General features: G+C 38.8%; 1 protein-coding gene across 8 annotated transcripts in view; it reads right to left on the bottom strand.

The window, feature by feature from the left end:
* The window catches only part of SETDB1 (SET domain bifurcated histone lysine methyltransferase 1), a 28,486-nt gene extending 14,746 nt beyond the window's left edge, over positions 1-13,740 (bottom strand). For 6 of the 8 annotated variants that reach the window (XM_016429154.2, XM_016429156.2, XM_007485398.3 and 3 more), the window contains exons 1-7: positions 13,465-13,725; positions 11,196-11,470; positions 9,650-9,801; positions 5,066-5,100; positions 3,919-4,018; positions 2,589-2,714; positions 1,571-1,772 (exon numbers count right to left, since the gene is read on the bottom strand). In XM_016429154.2, coding sequence (XP_016284640.2) covers positions 1,571-1,772; positions 2,589-2,714; positions 3,919-4,018; positions 5,066-5,100; positions 9,650-9,801; positions 11,196-11,458 — 878 coding nt within the window. In that variant the 5' untranslated portion in view covers positions 11,459-11,470; positions 13,465-13,725. Of the gene's footprint in view, positions 1-1,570; positions 1,773-2,588; positions 2,715-3,918; positions 4,019-5,065; positions 5,101-9,649; positions 9,802-11,195; positions 11,471-13,464 lie in introns of all 8 variants that reach the window. The other 2 variants (XM_016429155.2, XM_056819345.1) reach the window with 1 other exon arrangement.
* Between the last annotated feature and the right edge of the window lie 8,786 nt (positions 13,741-22,526).

The raw sequence follows: 22,526 nt of genomic DNA, 5'->3' as shown, positions 1-22,526 counted from the left end.
ATTCATATGGATTTATTTTATACCATATAAATTTATTGAAGTTATTATTTTAGTTAATTTTCAGTTGACTCTCTAGGGCTCTTTAGGTACACCATCATTTAAAATGAAAAAAGTGGTCATCTCATTTCTTCTTTATTGATGCTTATTCTCTCAATTTCTTTTTCATGTCAAAGCCATTATTTCTAGTACAAATGTCAAACAGAAGTGGTGACAATGGCCATCCTTGTTTCATCCCTAATCTTACTGGAAAGGTCTCTAGTTTATATCCTTTTCATATAATGCTGGTTCCTGGTTATACCATTTAGCATGTTAAGGAAAAGTTCTTGTTTCTGTGTCTTCTGGAGTATTCAGCAGAATTGGGTGTTGTTTATTAAAAAGTTTTTGGGCCTCTGTTGATTTAACTTGATTTTGGTCGTCCTTGTTATTATTATGGTCAACTGTGCTTGTAGCTTTCCTAATATTAAACCAACTCTGCATTCCTAGTATAAATACAACCAGGTCATGGTATATACCTTTTGTCAGTGTTGTTATAGCCTCTTTGCTAATACTTTAACTTTTTTTCAATGCTAATTACTATTGGTCAAGAAATTCCTATTACTTGTTTTGACTCTTCTTAGTTTAGGTATCAAAATCATATTTATGTCAGAAGAAATTTGGTAAGATCACCACCTCCTATGCTATTTTTGCAAACAGTTTATATAATATTAGGATGAATTGTTCTTTAAATGCTTGATAGAATTCATCCATAAATCCATCTGATCCTGGGGTTGTGTTTTGGTTTTTTTTTGCAAGTTCATTTATAGATTGTGCAATTTCTTTTTCTGAGATTAGGTTAAGTTCTCTATTTCTTTTTTTTTCTTTCTTTCTTTTTTTTTTTAAAATAAAACTCTTACCTTTCGTCTTGAAATCAATACTGTGTATTGGTTCCAAAGCAGAAGAGTGGTAAGGGCTAGGCAGTGGGGGTGAAGTGACTTGCCCAGGGTCACACAGCTGGGAAGTGTCTGAGGCCAGATTTGAACCTAGGACCTCCCGTCTCTCGGTCTGATTTTCAATCCACTGAGCTACCCAGCTGGTCCCTAAATTCTCTATTTCTTGTTCGATTAAACTAAATATTTTATATTTTTTGTAAATATGTATTTAAGTTGTTGGCATGGAGTTGGGCAAAATAATTTCTTTTATCCTTTTATTGTTCATTTTTGATATTGGTAATTTAATTTCCCTCTTTCTTTTTAATTAAATTAACTACTAGTTATTGACTTCACTGGTTTTTATACTGATTTCTTTGGCTTTGAATTTCTGTGGCTTTCCTACATCTTATTTTCTTTTTTTAAAGCTTGAATGACAAAATCAAATAGGAATTAGGGAGAAAAGCAGAATTGTCTCAGCAACTCAATGAAAAATGAACTGGCTTGCCTTCGGGAACAATGTCCAGAGGTGGGAGGATTTAAGATAGGAATCAAAGAGAAAATTGAGAATGTATATAGTTCTGAAAGCTGGAAATTTCTTAGAGGATGCAACAGCTGTTAAGTTTCCCAGCTGCCTCTCTTTCTATAATTCCCTATCTCAGTACCTGAGCTTATTTTTGACATTTGGAGTCTCAGCCACGATGCCAGCATAGAGCCAAACCTGATTCCCATCCTTATACTTGGCTACCACACGGCTGCCCACATACAACTTGTCCGCTGGAGGGTGGTAGTCATAGGCAATATGGTTTCCAGACAATAGGCTCTTCCCTTTGTTGTCAAATTTGACTTTGAACTTCCTCCCAGCCCCTAGGTAAGGAAGAAAAGCATCAATATAATTGTCAATTTACAGAACACAGATATAGAGCTCAAAGGGGTTTTAGAGATCAAAAATACTGAGGCCCAACAAGATTAAATGACTTGGTGAAGGTCCCAACAAGCATTAAGTAGAGAAGGCTACATTTGAACCCAAGTCCTCTGATTCAAAATTCAATCAATATATTTTCCATCATTCATCACGCTTACTAATTCCTCACATTCACAACCCTGTGCTTACTTGTGGACAGAGATACAAAGAAAGAGAAGAAATAATCCCTGAATTCCAGCACTTCTACAGATAATGAAGGAAAAACAGTTCCTGTCTAAAGTTTAAATGGAGGAGAGAGAACACATGTAGGTCACATGCTTAAAAGTACACACTGAAAAGTGAAAAATTATCTGTTTTGACTGGAAACTAAAGATATAAGAAAAACTAAAATCAGAAAAGATGCACGGAGAAAAGTCAGGACTTGCAAAGAGGAGAGAGGTGAAGCCTCCTTAAGTGGAATAAAACCAAAGAAGAATGATCCAAATGAAAGCTTAGGGAAAGCAGAGGGCAGGTTTTGTCAGGAGAAAGGCCACCTAAAGCAGAAAAAAATTGGGAAAGGGAGTTAATTGGTGAGAGTGTCTGGAAGACCATAACTACTTCTTTAGAGCTGAGGTGAAGGGCCATTAGGAGACTTTGTAGACTTCTAAAGAGAAGAACAAATGATACTTAGGTGGCCCCAGTGTTTACTTGCCTAAGTAACTGGATGGATGTGCAGACAACTCTTTATACCACTGACTTGCCCACTGGGCCGTACATACCAACTGTCTGGATGGCAATGAGGGTTCCCTTATGCCATGTCTTGGTCCTTTTCTTGCCCAGGATTCTCATGTTGACTACTAGATCACCATCCTTACTCAGTTCAATAGGTACTTGACCCAAGGCTCCTAGGAAAGAATCATCACAATAATTAACAATAACATTCATATAGCACTTTTTAAGTCTTTTTTTTTTTAACCCTTACCTTCCGTCTTGGAGTCAATACTGTGTATTGGCTCCAAGGCAGAAGAGTGGTAAGGGCTAGGCAATGGGGGTCAAGTGACTTGCCCAGGGTCACACAGCTGGGAAGTGGCTGAAGTCAGATTTGAACCTAGGACCTCCCGTCTCTAGGACTGGTTCTCCACTTTTTAAGTCTTAAAAAAGTTTCAATCTCATTTGAAATGCATAACAACTTGTGAGGTTGGTGCTATTATATCCATAAGAAAGAGGAGAAAACAGGCTCAGAAGTGAAAGAAATTGCCCATAGCTATTAAGTTATGAGATTTCAAACTCTCTTGATTCCATGTATCATGGACACTACCATACCAAAGTGCTAGGGATGTCATCTTTGAGGTGGGATACAAAAAAGGGATAGGGGTAGGAGAACCCAGCCCTTCAGTTTCTTTACTGCTCATACAGGTTGTAGATAAGGGTTCTTTACTGGGGTCCACCAACCACCAAGGGGCTCATGGATAGATTTCAGTAGGTCCAGGGAATGGAAATAGGAAAAAATTTACATCTTTATTTCAATAGAATCAGTTTTCTTTATAATGCTATGCATTCATTTAAAAATATTATTCTGAGGTTCACAGCCTCATCAAACTGACAAAGAAGTCCATGGCACAAAAAGGTTCATGAGCCCCTGTTCCAGAGATAAACCCATTGATATCTCAATTACTAACACTGTTTGGAGGGAACAGAAAGCCCAAATCCCCAAATCATTAAAAATCTTTATCCAAAGGTTCTGCATAACTCCCTGGCTTTTGTTCACCCTATATTGAGAAAGGTTTTCTGGATTTGCCAAATAAACCAAAGGTCAAGGAGTAGAAGATAAACAGAGAACACAGGTATCTAAGTAAGCCACCATATGCTAGATAAAATGGTGCCAAGGCAACTGAGACCCAACAACAAATACTGAAAAGAAGTGAGACCAGATTGTTGAGACAGAGGACCAAGGTAAATGCCAATAAAAACAATACTGTGACTGGTTTTAAATAGACCACAAGCAAGGATTGCCAAGCTTCCAATGTAGTCAAAGCCCTGAAAAGGGATGAAAGCACCAGCTGTAGGATAGTTTTTGCATGGATACCCCCAGTACTCCATGAATCTGACCTTTACTCAGGTCCTGGGAACTAGTCTTCTTGTTGACAGCATCCATGAACTTCTGGACATCCTGAGCTGACTTCCTCAGGGCAGCCATAGCTTCTCGAAGCTGTGGGACAGAGGTAGGGGAAGCAAAAGCTTTGAATTAGAAAGTCTTTTCCCTAGGTACACTTTTCAAAGAAAACAGAATGAGCAATAGGCAGTCAACAGGATGACCAAATTACTGACAGGACATGCTTTTCCTTCCAAACCTGGCTCAAAACTCAGTTCTTCCAGGAAATTTCCCGTTTTACATTCTTTGATTCTCATCACTTCTCTTTTTGTTTTTAACCCTTTAATATTGATAGTATCTGTCTTGGATATCACAGACATATAGTATCTATCTTAGATACCTAGTACTGATTCTAAGCCAGACAGTAAGGTTTAACAAGTAATGAGAATCAAAGAAAGTAAATATAGTACCTGTATCTCTATAATATTGTAAATATAGTCTCTATCTTATATATTACTATGGATCCTAAGAGAGAAGAAAGATAAGGGCTAGGTAATTGGGTTTAAGTGATTTGCCCAGGGTCACACAGTTAAGAAGTATCTGATATCACATTGAACCCAGGTGCTCCTGACTCCAGGTCTGGTCCTCTATTTACTGAGCCACCTAGCTGCCCCATTCTTATTACTTCCTAATTCTGCACTATCTCTGCCTCTTCACTCCCTTGGCTTCCTTCAGAACTCAGCTCAAAGCCCTTAGCAGAAAGCCTTTCTCAGCTCCTTCCTAGAAAGGCTAAAAAGCTAGCCTTTCTAAGAACATCTTCTAGTTACTTGCTCTCTGTCTTATGTGGACACAGTTATTTGTATGTTGTCACATTGGGAGGACCCTGAGGGCAGGACTATGTTTTTGCCTCCCTTTGTAGTACGTACTTCATAAATTCTTGTTGACTATCTTGTACTTCTACATCCAACTTATCTTCAAAACGTTTATTTATAAAGCTTCAGTCATTTCCATGGGCATGAGAGCTGTATCTCCAACTAGAAACAAACCTCCTAGTATCAAGGGTGTCTGTCTTCTCCACAACAGCAAACATGCAAATATTGCTGAATAACCCTATCCTGACAGCTTCTTTCATCCTCTTGTCTCTTAACCTCCCAGGTAACTCACCTTCTGGTCCTTTGGGGTTCTACTGCCTGCATCACCTGTGGGTTTAAGAGAAAAAAACAATCCTATAATTACATTTCTCATAAACACACACACACACACACAACAACAACAACAACAACAACAAAACTAAGCTTCATCACCCATTCACTTCTCAGTTATTGTAATGTGGTTTCCATTCTCACCAATATTTGAGAACCGTTGCTCTTAAAGGTCACCAGAAGCCTTTTTTCTCACTGCATATGCTTCTCTTTTGCCATCTCTGCTATTGCCAAGCATCCCAGCATCCTTAGTATCCTCTTACCTATTGGAGTCTGGGAGGTTCTGACTATTTTTGGAATCTCCTCATATTTGGACCAATCTTTTTCTGGTCCCTCCTCTTTTCAACTTCTTAAAACAGGTGTCTTTCAAAACACTCTTTCTCAGGTCCTCTTCTCTTTTTACAATTTCTTTACTTTCATGATTCCTTCTATCTTTTTCACTCAAAAAGATTCTCAAATTTATACCTCCAGTCCTGACCTCTTCCCCAGACCCTGCTAGACATTACTACCTGAAGGCACTGAAAGTTCCTTAGACTCAGTATGTCAGAAACAGAAAAGCTCTTTCCCCTCAAACCCATCCTGCCTTGTCTACTTCTGACAATGGCACCACCATTCACTCAGTTACCCAGTCTCAAAGACTCTTCCCTTCATACCACTGACTGCCAAGCTGTGCTACCTCTCATAAGCTCTCACATGACTACCTACTGAGCTACTACATAGGGCTCTTAACTAGTCTATTTATGGCCTCTCTTTACTTTGCCTTCCTAATGCACAGATCTGGTACCACTCCTCCAATCAAAATCCTTCAATAATAGTTCTCTTACTTGGTTTAATAGTTCAAAGATCAAGATTTGGTGGATTCTCTTTCTAATACAGATCAAAATCCCTTTGGGAATTCTGGGTCACCTCCCAAGCAGGATGAGGCTCTGGAGAAGGGCTATATAGAAAGAGACAATGACTCCTTATTGTATTTTAAGTGGTACCAGCTCTTTAGACCAGAGGTTAAGGATCCTTCAGAATTTGATGCCTATCCAACATTATCACACACTGCTTACTATTCCCATCTATGTGTACTCTGTTCTCACTAAAAAGTAATTTCCTAATTTCCTGTTTGTGTTTCACACTTTCTCACCTCCAGGCTTTTTATATATACATATATATACATATATACATATATACATATATACATATATATATATATATATATATATATATTTTTTTTTTTTTAATAAAAACCCTTACCTTCTGTCTTAGAGTCAATACTATGTATTGGCTCCAAGGCAGAAGAATGGTAAGGGCTAGGCAATGGGGGTGAAGTGACTTGCCCAGGGTCACACAGCTAGGAAGTATCTGAGGTCATATTTGAACCTAGGACCTCCCATCTCTAGGCCTGACTCTCAATCCACTGAGCCACCCAGCTGCCCCCCCCCCCCCCCCCCCGCTTCCCGATTTTGTTTTTAACACATCTTCAACTACAGGAACTCAATCCATGTTAGGATTATGGGATCCTACAATTAGAGCCAGAAAGACTTAGTGATCACCTCATTTTACAATTGATAAAGCTGAAGCCCAAGAAGAACATATGACTCACCCCATGTCACTCAAGCAATGAAGCAACAGAGTTGGGATTTGGACTCAGGTCATATGAATGCAACTCCATCACTTTCTATTCTCCCATGCTCCAGAACAAATGCTACTATTTCTCAGAAATGTTCAATGATTCCCCAGTTAGGAAATGATTTTTCTCTTCCTCCATTCTCCAAAAGCACTTTAAAAATCTCTTTACTATTGTCTATTCTGACCTAAAGCTATTGCACATTAATGTCACAGTACTGAATATTTAGTTACATATGTTCCAACCTGACAGATTGTAAATTCACTAAAGGTGTTTTTTTTTTTAGGTCTTTTCTTTTAATCTTCCCCAATGTCTGGCAAAATGCTCTGCACAGAGTAGACACTTAATAAGACTACAAAATGAAGGAGCTACCTAAAGATGTTATAGGATGAGGAAGAGATGCTAGAGGACTTTAAAACCAGAAGGCTTAAAACAAACAAACCCCAAAAGGCAGACAAACTTAACAACAAATAAGAATGTGCCATTTTAAGATTGTATTTTCTGTATGCCTCCTTATGAATGGATTGTTTCCTCCATTATAATGAAAACTAGAGGCTAGGGAACAATTGCCCTTTTTTCTTCGTATCCTAAGGTTAGTGTAGTGTCTGGTACATAATGTGAATTTAATAAATTTCATATACATTAGCCTTCCCATTTAGGATTTTCTAGACTGAAATCTGTCTATAACAATAGAAGTAGAGAAAAATCAACTACATTTCAGTTCTTAAAAGACCAAGGGCCTTAAAAGAAATGGAAAAGTTCTATATTAGCACATGAAATCAAGGCTTTTCTGTCTCCTGTTTCTTTGGGATTAGTTCTAACACAGTTAACTATCAATTCACTAAATGCAGACACTGATTTGATGCCCACCGCATGCCAAATGGTTGCATTACAGATCCTGCTCTTAAGACATTACAATCTGAGGGAAAGAACAAGCATACAAATAACTAGAAAATGAGGGGGAGGGAGCTATGTGCAAAAAAAAAGTAGTTCAGTCAAAGGGTTCTGAAAAATGTGAGCAGAGAAATTTCTTAATGGCAATGGTGATATCAATTATCTTAATACAAAAATCTGTTCCAGGAACACAAATCAAAACCTTAACCTTCACTACTTTTTCCTTTTGTTTCAGATACTGCTTATCAAGGTTACTTGGGTAATTCTTCAAAGATGTGGTGTCATGGCCTTCTCTTTCACTACTGTCTCCTATATGAATCATTTGCTCCATCCAAACAGTTTTATTTTGGCTTCTATTTGCTTTCTCAAGTCATATCTTTACTCACAATATTTTCCTGACCTAAAAATGCCCTTCTCTGTTTTCTCCAAGTCTATCCAAATACTACTTATCCTTCAAGATGGAACAATTCCTGTTTCTACCATGAAGTATTTCCTACCACTCACCTCTCCTTAGGAATTAATCAATAATTGCTCCCTCAACTTCTCTCTTCTCAATCTCAAAATGTTTCTGTATTTTCACTGATCTCTTCCTCCACTTTTTCTCTTATATCAAAGAATAGAGTCCTTCCCACCCTCAACTGTGGTTAGTTAGTTAACCCTTCTACCTTTATTAAATTCAACCCTTTCCAAATCTTCCTGGATCTTCCCCCATCAAATGACTCCCTCATCTCTCTGTCTCATAGTTTCAGTTCTTTCCCCTCATCTCTCTCTCTCTCTCTCATAGTTTCAGTTCTTTCCCTCTAATAATTCCTTCACTTCTATCTACAAAGAGTTAGCTTTTCCTTATATTTAAAATAAATTCCCTTAATGTTGCTACCAATAACCACTGACATCATTTCCTTCTCTCTCCCCACTCCAACAATTTCTGAAATGTTAAAGTAAAATAAAAATGTTTATTTATATCTTTCATTGTTATGTTTTGATCTTTTCTGGATATGACCTACTAGTAGTGAATTCTCCCTTCTAACAACAAAAAAACCAACTTGTTAAGAAAACACTACGGAAGTCATCACTTTGCTAATATATGAAAGACTGTGCCATTTACACACCCACCCATCAGTCAAAAGAAGGGATGCAGAGTTCACCAAATATTCTACCAAAATCAGTCATTGTAATTTCTTAGATATTGGGTTCCTTTTAGTATTATTTCAGTTTACATTAACATAATCATGGATTCTGTTTTCTTCACTCTATCTGTTCATATAAGAACATTAGATGGTCAGCTCCTCGATGGCAAAGACTGTCTCACTTTTGTCTGTTTATTGCCACTGCATAATGCCATGCCTGACATATTGCAAGTGCTTAATGAGTGCTATTGAAAGAGAAAATTCTGTGTTTCTTGAATGTTTCCTATTTATCTTTAGAGTGTTACTTTCCCCTTGATTTAAAGGGTCTTTTCTTGAAAGAGTCTACATTCATTCCTTCCACTTCTTCATTATGTGCTTTATCCCTTGAAGTTTGGTTCCTGCTCCTCAACTTAACTAAAATTTCCTTCTTTTAAACAAATACATCAGAAATATAAAATCAAATGCCCTCATCCTCTTTCCCCTTTCTGGAGGGGAGACATTCTCTTCCCCTGGTTTCCAATGCCACTGGATCACTCTGGTTCTCCTGTTTCTCCCATTCATTTTTGCTCTTTGTTTTTTTCTCCCAAGTCTGATACTCATTTAGGTTCTATTACTAGCCCTCTTCTCTTAATGCTTTCTCAGTGGGGTTCCCTCTTTCACTCACAGAACTTCAGCTATTCCCTTTCTTAAATTATCACATATATATATACTTGGCAGTTTAGAGGTTGTATCCCTCTGACAGACTGTAAGCTCTTTGAAGATGAGGATTTTCCTTTGTGTATTGTTTTTATATTCAAACCTAGGACAGGGGCAAGACCCTAAACAAATATTTATGTAATTGGATCAAACACAGAGTTAAAAGAGCCAATAAAAATAAGTAGGGCTTTCTGTCCTAGTCCCTGTCCCTCACCTGAATCAACACTGAGGACATCATCATCCTCATCAGGAATCTCAATTACTTCTGTGGGTTTAGAGGCTTCATCTTCAGAACTGCTCTCTCGATACTGCAGCCCCAGTTTGGAGTAGAAATCCTTCACCAGAGATTCACAATTAGTCACTGCCCTGGCATTGGGACACAAATGGGAAAAGGGTCAAAGCTAGCAACAATAGTAGAGGACCCTTAAAGTATTATATACATACACAGGTTGTTAATTTTTAAATAAGTTGTTTATAATTCAGAAGGCATTTTTTCATATAAACAATGATCAAATGAGATAATATGTAAATCTCTTTGCAAATCTTAAAATTACTATACAAATGCTGGATATTGTTATAAATGGTATTTAAGTTTTCACAGGAACCCACATATAATACAGTTTAAATTTATATTGTGTTTCTCAATTTACTCCTTGCTTTCTTCACAAGAACCCTTATGAAGGGGCAACTCAGTAGCACAATGGATAGCCAGGCCTGAAGTCAGGAAGACCTGGGTTCAAATATGGCCTCAGACACTTCCTAGCTATGTGAACCTTAGTAAGTCACTTAATCCTGATGGCCTAGCCCTTGCCCCACTTCTGTCTTAGAATTGATACAAAAGATAAGGGTTTTTAAAAAAGGAATCCTATAAAGTAGATAGGCCAAGTTATATTCAAATTATATTCTGAAAAGCGAAGTGATTTGTCTAAGATTATACAAATACAAAACGTTAGAACTAAGAACTGAACCCAGGTGTTCTAACATTAAGCCTAGTGCCTTTTCTACCACTCAATAAAGTTCGTTTAATTCATGATGTACATGAAGTGGGGAATTATTTCTATTTCAAGTATATCTTACCCCATTTCTATTGGAAAATGTTATGAGTTCCATTAACAGTATAATGGACAACTTTTTGGGAAAGGTGGAGTGCTAGGCGGAAGAGTCTGAAACAGACCCTGAAATGCAATAACTTATTTACAATGCCTTTGCTTAAAGGAATCTACTTCACAAGGCCATTATTTGCCTGGTATTCTAAACTAGAGAACAAAGGAGAAACATGCTAGAAAAGGAATAGAAAGGAGGAAGCAGGACCTGAGACTTTGAACTTGAAATTTCTTATTGCTCATTTGTAAAATGGAATTTTTCTCCTGAGTATTCATAAGTAAGGAACTGACTGTACTAGAAGGAGATGCTTGAATAACACAATCAAAGATGGAAATCAAATTTTCATTACTATCTTCTTTGATCTCCACCTAATTATGAACCTACCCTAGGCCACCATGCCTAAAATATACTTAGCTCTGATTTATAAATCATGGAACTACTTGGTGATTTCAAGTCACTAAAAGTTTTGTTACTTTTAAAATTGATGCCTAAACATCCTCTGCTTATTTATTTGTTTCAATGTGTCTATCACAAACTCTTAATGAACTGATCAGGATCATTATGAAAGCTGTATTAGATGCTATTTAAACAACTGGCCACTTAAATGGTTTTTGATAATGCTGAAATCTACCTTCCCCAATTGATTTGGTCCTTACCTGGATGCTTCATCAAAGAGTTGATCAACATGGGCAACTTCAGACTCTTTTTGCACCACCCATGTCTCCAACTCAGCTAGCTGCTTCTTGCGCTGCTTCACACAGTCCATCTTTTCCAGTTCCTCATCGATAAACTGTCGCAGTTCTTCCATGGAGATACCCAGCTCCTCCACCACAGCCTGCTGTAGCTCAGCAATCTCTTGAGGTTCCATCCCAGCTGCTGCAGCAGTACCCAAACCAAAACACCCAGGAAAGGAAGTCATGCCTGATGTTCTCTGAACAGAACAAAAAAAGAAAATTGTAAAATAAACCATGACCACAGTTTACTAGAAAAACTAAGCCCTTGATAAAGTCATTCCCTGTCCTATCCTTAGATAATCCAAATGTATACTATGCTATTTCTTGCACAAGGAGTACCCAGCCTGTATATGTAACTGAGTGGTAATGCAGGACTGAATTTAAGAGGATGGGAGAGCATTGGAGACACAATCCTATAGTTACACAGATGCTTATTTTACTAGAGAATTAGAAGGGAGGGGAACAAACATTTATATAGTGCCAGGAACTATGCTAAGCATTTTTATAAATATCTCATTTGAACTTTACAACAATCCTGCAAGGTGGGTGCTATTATCACCCCCATTTTACAGTTGAGGAAAGTGAGGCAGACAAAGGTTAAGTGACTATATATGTGTCGTTTTAATGATTTTAATATATCTTTTGTGCATGTGTATACTTGTTTGTATTCATGTCTTTAAGAGATATCATCAAGTAAGGAGTCCTTAGAGCCCAAAAGACTTGCATTCAACTCCTGTTTGTGACACTAGCTGGGTAGCTATGGACTTCAATGGCCCAAGCAACCTATAAGACTCTAAGTGAAGAGGAATTGAGGGGCAGCTAGGTAGCACAATGGATGAAGCACCAAGCCTGGAGTCAGAACGATCTGGATTTAAATTTGATCTCAGATACTTCCTAGCTGTATGACCTTTAGCAAGTCCAATTGCCTAGCCCTTTCTTGCTCTTCTATCTTAGAATTGATATTAAGACAGAAGATAAGGGATTTTTTTTTTAAATCACTGGTAACTTGGGAGAGAGTATTTTCAGGCAAATTATGAGTTGAGAAGTTAAATTGTAGAATTTAGAACTGAGTGAGAGGAAAGAAAGTAGAAGGGTTAAAAAAGGAAAATCTCAGAATCAAGAAAATCTCAGTTCCAGAAAAAAAAATCATGATTTCTATTCTAATTTCCTAGGGAAAAACCCATGAAACTATCAATTTAGGAAGTTCAGAGTAGGAAGAGAAAGACCAAAACAGTACCACATTGTAATTAATGAAAGGATCCATTCCCTTAACAAAGGAATGACTGTGCTATACTTTCATTCTTAAGTGACCAATGAGGTCAATAAAACAAATCCTACTGTGATCAGGACAGCTATCTTCACATATGGAAGTTCGGATTTGATCTTCAGGTTGTTCAGTAGTCTATATGCAAAAGTATCATAACTTTTAAGTTATTTGATGTTTTTATACTCAATGATATTGAATCATAAGCTTTCATAATAGTATATACCTCCTATTGTGTAAGATAATTCTTAGGAACTGCTTTCATATTTGGAGAGACAGGTGTAAGTCTCTTGAGCATCTTTCATGGATAATGGGTGCTTTAATCAAAAGCCACTTATTAGGGTTTGGCTTTTGATCATATTATATACCATTATCCCTCCCCCCCAACCCCAGTAAACTGCCTTGTTGAGATTAAAATAAGTCTGCACTACCTGGAAAAAAAAAAAGCAACAGTCTGAACAGAAGAAAAGATGCTGGTAAGTGGAGGGAATAAGGCTGCCCCTACCAAGGAGATGAGGGTGGGCCAAACCAGACATTAACCGTAGGGATCATCAAGAGCTCCAAATAGCAGAAGTCTAGATTAGGTTTACAATTCAAATAGTTTGGGAAAAACCAGTCACGTGGTCTCCCCAGCTCTCCGCCCCCCTCCCCTCGTAGGCCCCCAGGGCCCTGTCAACTCCCTCCCTCACCCAGCCCGCTTAGAATTCGGCCGCTTAGCAGACCCTTAGCTACGCAAGCTGTCCAGCTGCCTCCGGCCCAGAGGCCTGGTGCACCAGCGCGAGTGCACCCCCAGGCCCGGGCCCTACTCGAGTTACCTCTTTCAGCTTTCAACTGCTCTATTCCCCATTCCTCCCCACCCCCCGGTCCCCAGTGTCCCAGGCTCGCCCGACAACCGCCCCTCAGCCCTTTCCCACCACTCAGACTCACGCCTCGGGGCCGGCAGCGGCGGGGACTGCGAGGGAAGCCCAAGCTGGGGGGATGAGGGAAAGGTAGGATTGAGCGGGGAGTTGGGGGGAAGGAGTGGTGAGAGGGGGAACGCAAAGCGGGACGGACGCCGGATGTGTGCCCCACATACTCTTCCGGTCTTGGCGATGGCGGCCGACTGAGATCAAACTGGGCCGGCGGAGCATCGGCCTCCAACACTGCCACTACACTGGATGGTGGAGGGGGATTGCCCCCACGTGTTGGAAGGCGGAGTCTCCTTGGGGGCGGGGGCTGAAGAGCTAGAGGGAATAGGGGAGGGGGAAGGCGGCGGAGGGGCGTGGCCTGACTTAAAGGGGACGCTGCCTCTCCAGCTGTGCACCCTAGGGGTGCAAAAGTCATGAATTCCAGCCTCCTCAGTTTGCTAAGGAGATAACTGAGACCAGAGAGGCTAAGGAATTTGCCCAGAATCAGTCGGGCCGAAAATGGCAGAGCTGGAGTTCCTGCATGGAGAATTAGGCTCTGGATTCCTGCTCATCATTAAGCAGAGCCCAGGGCTCTGCAAGTGTAAGACTATGAATACAATGGGGTGAAATTCCAAGGCCTTCCCTTTTTTATTTCCTATTGATCTTACATAGAGCTTGCTTCATATATATTTACAAGTTTCTTCTTTATTAGATCATAAGTTCCTTGAGGGTAGGAACTGTCTTTCCCCCTCTTTTTTGCATCCCCAGCATTTAGCAGAGTGGTCTAACAGGGAATAGGCATTTAATAAATGTGGATTTATTGACCCACTTCTTTCTTCCAGGCTTCCTTTTCTGTTGAGGATTTCATCTGTCTTCTAGACCCTATTTCCCAGACTCATAACCTTCTCTTTTTTAAAAAAATCCTTACCTTCACTTATGACTTAGAATGTCATCCACCTCCAGAGAAATGTGGATCAAAGCATACTAATTTTCACATCAGTGTATTTATTTTATTTTAGAGTTTGGTTTTGTATGAGTGTACTCCTACCACAATGTCCAATATAGAAGTATGTTTCACATGATAATACATGTTTGCCCCCTGCCTCCCCCAAAGCAAAAAACCTTACCTTCCATATCAGAATCAATACACAAGACTCCTAAGAGCTAGACAATGGGGGTTAAAGTCAGGGTCATGAAGCTAGGAAGTGTCTGAGATAAGATTTGATCCCAGGACCTCTTATCTCTAGGCCTGGCTCTATCTGCTGAGTGACCTACCTGCCAGGATAATTTTTTTCTCTTAAATGGCCAGGTGTTTGGACCATAGAAGCTTTGGGCCTGAGAGGAATTACTCTAATCTGTCCTGGCTAAATTTGTGGCATAAGGGAAGGTAGGCAGTAGAATATAAAGGAAAGTGCATTGCTTTTAATCCTGACTACTATTTTTTTTACAACTGACATTTGCATAGCAGGCTTAACATTTGTAAATAACTTAAGATACCTTATCTCAGTGATGGAGAACGTTTTAGAGATGGAGTGCTGGGTCCCCATCCTCACCTCACTCACCAGACCTAATGCCTATGTTGCCCCCCAACCCCTTACCCCATACCAAAAAGGGAGGAAGTGCTCCCATTGTGCTGCTGGGTAGAGGGGTGGGTGATGGGAAAAATCATCAGGCTCAGTGGAATGGGAGAGGGGATCAGCTCCAGAATTCTAGGGAGGGGAAGGGCAGCCCTGTGCCCAGAGAGAGCACTCTTCATGCCATCTTTGGCACCTATGTCATAGGTTTGCCATCATTGCCTTATCTCCTTTAAACCTTATGATAAATCTGAGTAACATTGGGTTAATCACTCAACCTTTCCATGTCTAAAATAAGAGAATGGGAATTAAAACCTTAAATGTATGTTCCAGTAATTAATTTTTTAATTTTTATTTTTTTTTAAACCTTTACTTTCCATCTTGGAATCAATACTGTGTATTGGTATCAATACTGTGTATTGGTTCCAAGGCAGAAGAGTGGTAAGGGCTAGGCAATGGGGGTTAAGTGACTTGCCCAGGGTCACACAGCTAGGAAATGTCTGAGGTCATATTTGAACCTAGGACCTCCCATCTCTAGGCCTGGCTCTCAATACACTGAGCTACCCAGCTGCCCCCTTCAGTAATTCTAATGTTATGATTTTGTGAGAAAAAAAAAAGGAGGATGGGAGCAGCTATTCAAAATCTTAGATTTTTGCTTACCTTTCACCCTAAGTGACACACTTCAACCTAATTTCAGTTTTCCTCGCCTACTGCTTCCTGTTAGCCTGGAGTGCCTCTTTTTATTTATTTATTTATTTATATTTTTTTATTAGGGAAGAAACTGCATGGGGCAGCAAGGTAACTCCATGGATAGAGTGCCAGGCCTGGAGACAGGAAGTCTTAGATTCAAATGTGACCTCAGGCATTTCCTAGCTTCCTGGGCAAGTCACTTAACCCCAAATGCTTAGTCCTTACCACTCTTCTGCCTCAGAAGCAATAATTAGTATAAATTCTAAGAAGGTAATGGTTAAAAAGAAAGGAAATTCAGTTCAAGCCTCACCAAATTGACTTATATTCATCAGATAATAATACTAGTGGGGTATGCAAAACAGCCAAGTTATATAAATATAAATAAAAGCAAAGGATACTTAACAAAGTATATATGATACATGATGAAAATACAAAGCAAATGCACATAAAAATTCAAGAAAGAAAATGAAACTGGAGCATGTGATAATTTATATGTATATCAGTGAACACAAGCAAATAAGCACTATCATCTGGCTAGATGTGTTTCCCTAGTTTCCCATGGGTTATTTATTGTTAAGTCAGTCTGGTCACTGGTCAATTAGTCTTGTTTTTCTGTGACCTGTGGGTTTATCTTCCCAAAGCAGTACTAGTTATTGGAACTAACTAATTATGATCTTCCTCAGAATTACCATTCTCCTTTCCTACATTTGAGTTTATAGAAAGCTCAGGCCATAAAAGAACTATCAGTATTATTAGTTCTTGAAGTAGTTGATGGACAATCTCTTTCACACAAAATATCTGTTTATACAACACAAACTATCTGGATCAAGCCGGTTTTGTATTATTGGCAAGCAATTTCTGGCTTTTGAATATCCATCAGTCTCAAGCTTGCTAGAGAGTCCAAATAAGCTCACATTCTGGCAATAAGTGATTGCAATGAATTATCTTTGAAGGACCTTCACCAGCTTCTGGTAATGGTTTGTAGATAAGCATATTGTCCATCCTCTCCATTACTAAGTATGAAGTGGCTTTCCATTGATCTGCTGACTTGTGTGTCTCATGAATGTTAAGATTTCTCAGCAGAACTATGTGTTGAAGGTCTCAAAAAGTGACTTGGATATCATACTGTTGTTTATCTCATTCATCCGTCTTCAGAGCTAAAGTATCTGGGTGGTAAAGTGTTCTTTAGCTTCTCTCCCAGCTGAGAAATATAGTGGTTATGGGTTTCTGCAGTGTCTCCCTCTTCAGAGATTGTTGTTCAGTTGTGTTTCAGTCTTTGTCTGACTTTTTGAGGCCCACCCCATTTGGAATTTTCTTGATAGATACTGGAGTGGTTTGCCATTTCCTTCTCAAGCTCATTTTACAGATGAATAAACTGAGGCAAACAGAGTTAAGTAATTTGCCCAGAGTCACATAGCTAGTAAGTGTCTGAGGATAAATCAATAGGTAGGCCCTGGCCACTCCAAGCATCAATAAATAAGATATAAAGCCAATATCATTATACATGATAGAGTTGTATGCATGTACTTTGGCTCTACTGAGTTGTTTTTTTTTAACTCTTACCTTCTATCTTAGAATAGATACTAAGTATTGGTTTCAAGATAGAGACAGAGGTAATCACTAGGCAATTTGGGGTCGTGACTTATCCAGGGTTACATAGTTAGTCCACTGAGATTTTTCTACAAGTCTTCATGTACTTAATGTGTTCGTCAGGGTATGGTTGAAATATTTAGGTAATGGTTCTTAAGGTGAGTGATGGGGAACCTTTTAGAGTCACTAGAAACTGAGTGCCCAAACTGCAACCCTCATGCTGTATGTGAGCCACCCCCTTGCCCCAGACAGGGGAGGGAGGAAGTGCCCCCATTAGGCTACTGGGGCAGAGGGGCAAGAGATGAGAGAAATGTCCTCAGGCACAGTGGAGATGGGGAGGGTAATATACCCCTCTGGTAGACTCTGGCATGTGTGCTATAGGTGTGCCAACATGATTCTAGATCCTTTAAAAGTCTGCTAAAGGGGCAGCTAGGTGGTTCAGTGGATGGGGAGCTAGATCTGGCCCTTACCACTCTTCTAACTTGGAACTGATATTTAGTATTGATCCTAAGACAAAAAAGGGGTTAAAATAAAAAAAATCTCCTTGAGGTAACATTCCTTTGAGCAAGGTATTTTCAAAGTCTCTGTTTTGGTCTGAATGGATCCTGGCAGGAAATCAGTATCCTGAGAAATATTTCTTCTATTGCATTTTAGCAACTATGGAAGCTTTCTTGTTCCTGTTACCTTAAGAAATAGTCAGAGGGCAGCTGGGTGACTCAGTGTATTGAGAGCCAGGCCTAGAGACAGGAGGTCCTAGGTTCAAATATGACCTCAGACACTTCTTAGCTGTGTGACCCTAGGCAAGTCATTTGACCCCCATTGCCTAGCCCTTACCATTCTTCTGCCTTGGAACCATTATACAATATTGATTCCAAGACAGAAGGTAAGGGTTTAAAAAAAAAAGAAATTTTCAGTTACCAGTGGTATGTGACATGTTCTAGCTGTCTGTTTCCAGATGGTAAGAGTATGTGCTGTGTATTGTCTATGCAGGTAATGTGTGTCCACCTGTATTTCTCTAGATGTGGATTGAAGGGAGATATGATTATATAAATATATTTAAAAGTGTCCTTGACCCACCCCTCTAATATAAGAGAAGGGAAGGAGAGAAGGCTAGGGGAAGAGAATAAGTATTTGTATAGTGCCCACTGAATTAATGTTGTATTAAGTGCTTTTTTCCAAAACAAATATATGATTTGATCCTCATAACAACTCTTCAAGGTAGATGATATTATTTTACTTGTTTTACAGTTGAGGAAATTGAGGCAAATAGGTTATATGATTTTCCAAGAGTCACACAGCTCATAAGTGTTTGAGGCTAGATTTAAAATCAGGTCTTCCAGATTCTAGGTTCAGCAATCGATTCACTGCACCACCAGCTGCATTAAATGGAGGCCTTTGCCTCAAGTCTGTTTATTATTCTCTCTTTTAAATCTGTCCCTCCTCAAAAGTCTATTTTTGGGGGGGACAGGGCAGCTAGCTGGCTAAGTGGAAAGAGAGCCAGACCTGGAGATGAGAAGTCTTAGGTTCAAAACTGGGTACAGACATTTTCTAGCTGTGTGACCCTGGGCAACTCACTTAACCCCATTTGCCTATCCCTTATAGCTTTTCTGCCTTGAAACCAATAATTAGAATTGATTCTAAGATGGAAGGTAAGGGCTTTGTTTTTTTAAGTCCATTTTACTTCTGACCACTGCCTCCCTTAATCTATATTCCCTTTTTAACACTCCCCCTGTAAAGGATAATTTTAGTGTTGTGACCTAAACTATATTAATTATTGGTCGCCATGGATATCCCAAATGATAAAAAAAAATTTACCCAACTCAGTCTGGAAATTTATGGTGATTTAATTAATATAGTGGAAAGAAATTTAAGAAGAAAGGAGAAGGAAAGGGTGTAGTATTTCTCCCACCTGACTTGTGCCAGGGGCAAGATTATAGGCTCTAGAAGGTAAGGTTTTAGAGAGTAAAAGAGGAAGGAATCAGCCTGAACTCCAAGAGGGCTCAGCCAAGATGCCTGAACCTGAATTAGCTCAGGGGCAAACTCACCATCAAAACCCAGACAAATAGCTACCACCATACCAAGATGTCAGAACACTTAGCACGCTGCCACCCAGAGCTGCTTCTCTGGGGAAAAGACAGAAGAGAGAAAGTGACGTGCCCTATATAGTCGGTTTTACATCGCGTCTCATCTGTACCAATGTTAGCTTAGCTTGATTTAGGACAGCCCAGGGGTCTGTAAGCTGTTTCTGCACATGTCTGTTGAAGGCCATCTTTTCAGATACTTAATCCTTGAGTATGGTACAGACATTCCTGACCTTGTTAAACTAAGTAGGGTGGAGCAATGTTGAGTTCCCAAGACTTGATTCTGTTAGACCAAGTATCTCAGGAAATAGCTAAATCAGATCTTCTAAAGTATTGTCTGAGTAGGGTAGAGTAGTTTTAAAATTCACACCCTTTCTCTTATGCCCTTCTCCTCCTAATTCCCTTTTGAGTTAGATTTCTATGCCCAATTGTATGTGTGTGTGTGTGTATGTGTGTGTGTGTGTGTGTCTGTATCTGTGTGTCTATGTATGTCTGTGTTCTTCCTGCTTTGAACCAATTTCAATGAGAGTGAAGTTCAAGCCTGACATCACTCTCCCATTTCACTCTCCACTTTATAAACTCTTTCTTGCATACTTCTTTTTTTATGAGCTAAATGATAATTTCCCCCATTTTCCCTTTTCATTCCCCCTTTCTCTCAGTGTATCCTTCTTTCTCATTCCATTTTTTAGATTATCCCAACATAACCGACTCACGTCCATTCGCTCTATGTAGATTTCTTCTAACTGCCCTAATAATGACAAAGTTCTTAAGAATTACATATATCATCTTCTCATATAGGAATGTAAACAGTTTAACCTTATTGAATTCCCTATGATTTTTTTTAAACCATTACTTTTTGTCTTAGAACTGATATTGTGCATTGGTTTCAAGGCAGAAAAAGAGTGGTAAGGGCTAGGCAATGGATGTTAAGTGATTCACCCAAGGTCACACATCTAGGAAGTGTCTGAGGTCAGATTTAAATACAGCACCTCCCATCTCTTGGCCTGGCACTCAATCTACTGGGCTACCTAGCTTCTCTCTATGATTTCTTTTTCATGTTTCTCTTTTTATGCTTCTCATGGGGCTCATATTTGAATGTCAAATTTTCTATTCAACTCTCTTTTTTTCATCAACAATATTTAACAGTCCTCTATTTAATTAAATATACAGTTTTAGAAGCAGCTCAGTGTATTGAGAATTACTTAATCACTGTTGCCTAACCCTTAATACTCTTTTCCCTTGGAACCAGTATACAGGATTGATTCTAAGACAGAAGGTAAGGGTCTAATATATATTCTCCTCTTCTCTCCCCAAAGGACTATACTCAGTATCATTTTGATTTCAGGGAATTGTATCTGTTCAATGCTCCCCCTCCCAATTTAGAAAGTCCCTAATCTTTCCTCCAATTAGAAATCAGATTATCTAATGCTGTATCCAGGTTGTTTTCTTTTAATTAGGTGGTCTAATTTGAGTATTTCTAGTCAATATGATTCTCAATATATTATTCTTGATCATAATCCTAGTTCCTTTGTTTTCATATTCCAAGCCATCTTCTCCTTTAACATGAAAGCTGCTAAATTTTGTGTGATACTGACTGTGGCTTCATGATTTTGAATCATTTATTCCTGACTACTTGATATAATTTCTCCTTGACCTAGGAGCTCTGAAATTTGGCTATAATACTCCTGGAAATTTTAATTTAGAAATCTCTTTCAGGAGGTGATTGGTAGATTTTTTAAATTTCAGTTTTACTTTCTGGATCTAAAACATTGGGACAGTTTTCCTTTATAATTTCATGAAATATAATGTGAAAGTTCTTTTTTTGATTGTGGCTTTTAGGTAGTCTAATAATTCTTAAATCTCATCTTCTTGTTCTATTTTCTAGTTCTGCTGTTTTTCTGATGAGACACTTCACATTTTCTTCCTTTTTTTTATTCTTTTGACTGTTTTATTGTCTTGTAATATCTCATGAAATTATTAGCTTCTATCTGCCCAATTTTCTCTTTTTTTTTTTAAACCCTTACCTTCCGTCTTGGAGTCAATACTGTGTATTGGCTCCAAGGCAGAAGAGTGGTAAGGGTAGGCAATGGGGGTCAAGTGACTTGCCCAGGATCACACAGCTAGGAAGTGGCTGAGGCTGGATTTGAACCTAGGACCTCCCGTCTCTAGGCCTGGCTCTCAATCCACTGAGCTACCCAGCTGCCCCCGCCCAATTCTCATTTTTAAGATTATTTTCTTCAGTGAGTTTTTGTGCCTCTTTTCTTTTGGCCAATTCTGCTTTTTTAAAAGTTTTTTTCTTCAGCAAATTTTTCTGCTTCTCTTGTCAATTGCCAATTATTTTTTAAGTATTATTTTCTTTAGTATTTTTTGCCTTTTTTAAACCAAACTTCTCTCCCATAATTTTCTTGCACCAGTCTTGTTTCTTTTTCAAACTTTCCCTCTACTACTCTAATCTTTCTTATGTGCTTCCAGGAATTCTTGTTGGGCTTGTGCCCAATTTTCATTTTTCTTTGAGGCTTTTCTTGGAACTATTTTCACAGTATGACCTTCTTCTAAATTTATGTTTTGATCTTTCCTATCATCATAGTAGTATGATAGGTGAAAGATGAAGTGACTAAAGAAACAAAAGTTTGGGCTTATGAGAACTTTAATTTGTTAACAATGTGTGGCAATTATCTAACAAATTGGGGCCAGGCCCCTGCCTTAGTTTAGGGCTAGATCCTGATTACAGGGGAAGACAGAGTTTTATACATTAAAAATAAATAATCAAATAAGACCAATTAATTAAAAGAAAACAATTAACCAAGATACAAGATTAGGTAATCTGATTTCTAATTGAAGGAATGTCTAAGAACTTTCCAAGTTGGTAGGAGGAAAATGAAAAGATGCAATTCCCCGAAATCAGAAAAAGAAGTGTCCTATTCTCCCCAGGTATGTATAAACAATCAAAGAAACACGGAAATATTAACTGATCCATCAGTACTGGCTAAATTTCTGTGTAAAATACTTGGGTTGCTTGAAATGTACAATTGTGAGAAAATACCTTGTATCAGTCTTTGAATTTGACTAGGTCCTTGGTGAAGTAGCAGCTCAAAGTGATCATACAGGACCAGGTTCAAGTAGTACAATAAGTTTTTCTTCTAGTTCCCACAGCTGAATAAAGTTTT

Source organism: Monodelphis domestica, chromosome 2 (genome assembly GCF_027887165.1).
Source record: "Monodelphis domestica isolate mMonDom1 chromosome 2, mMonDom1.pri, whole genome shotgun sequence".
In the NCBI taxonomy this organism is placed as follows: Eukaryota; Metazoa; Chordata; class Mammalia; order Didelphimorphia; family Didelphidae; genus Monodelphis; species Monodelphis domestica.
This window is presented reverse-complemented; position numbering and strand designations above follow the sequence as displayed.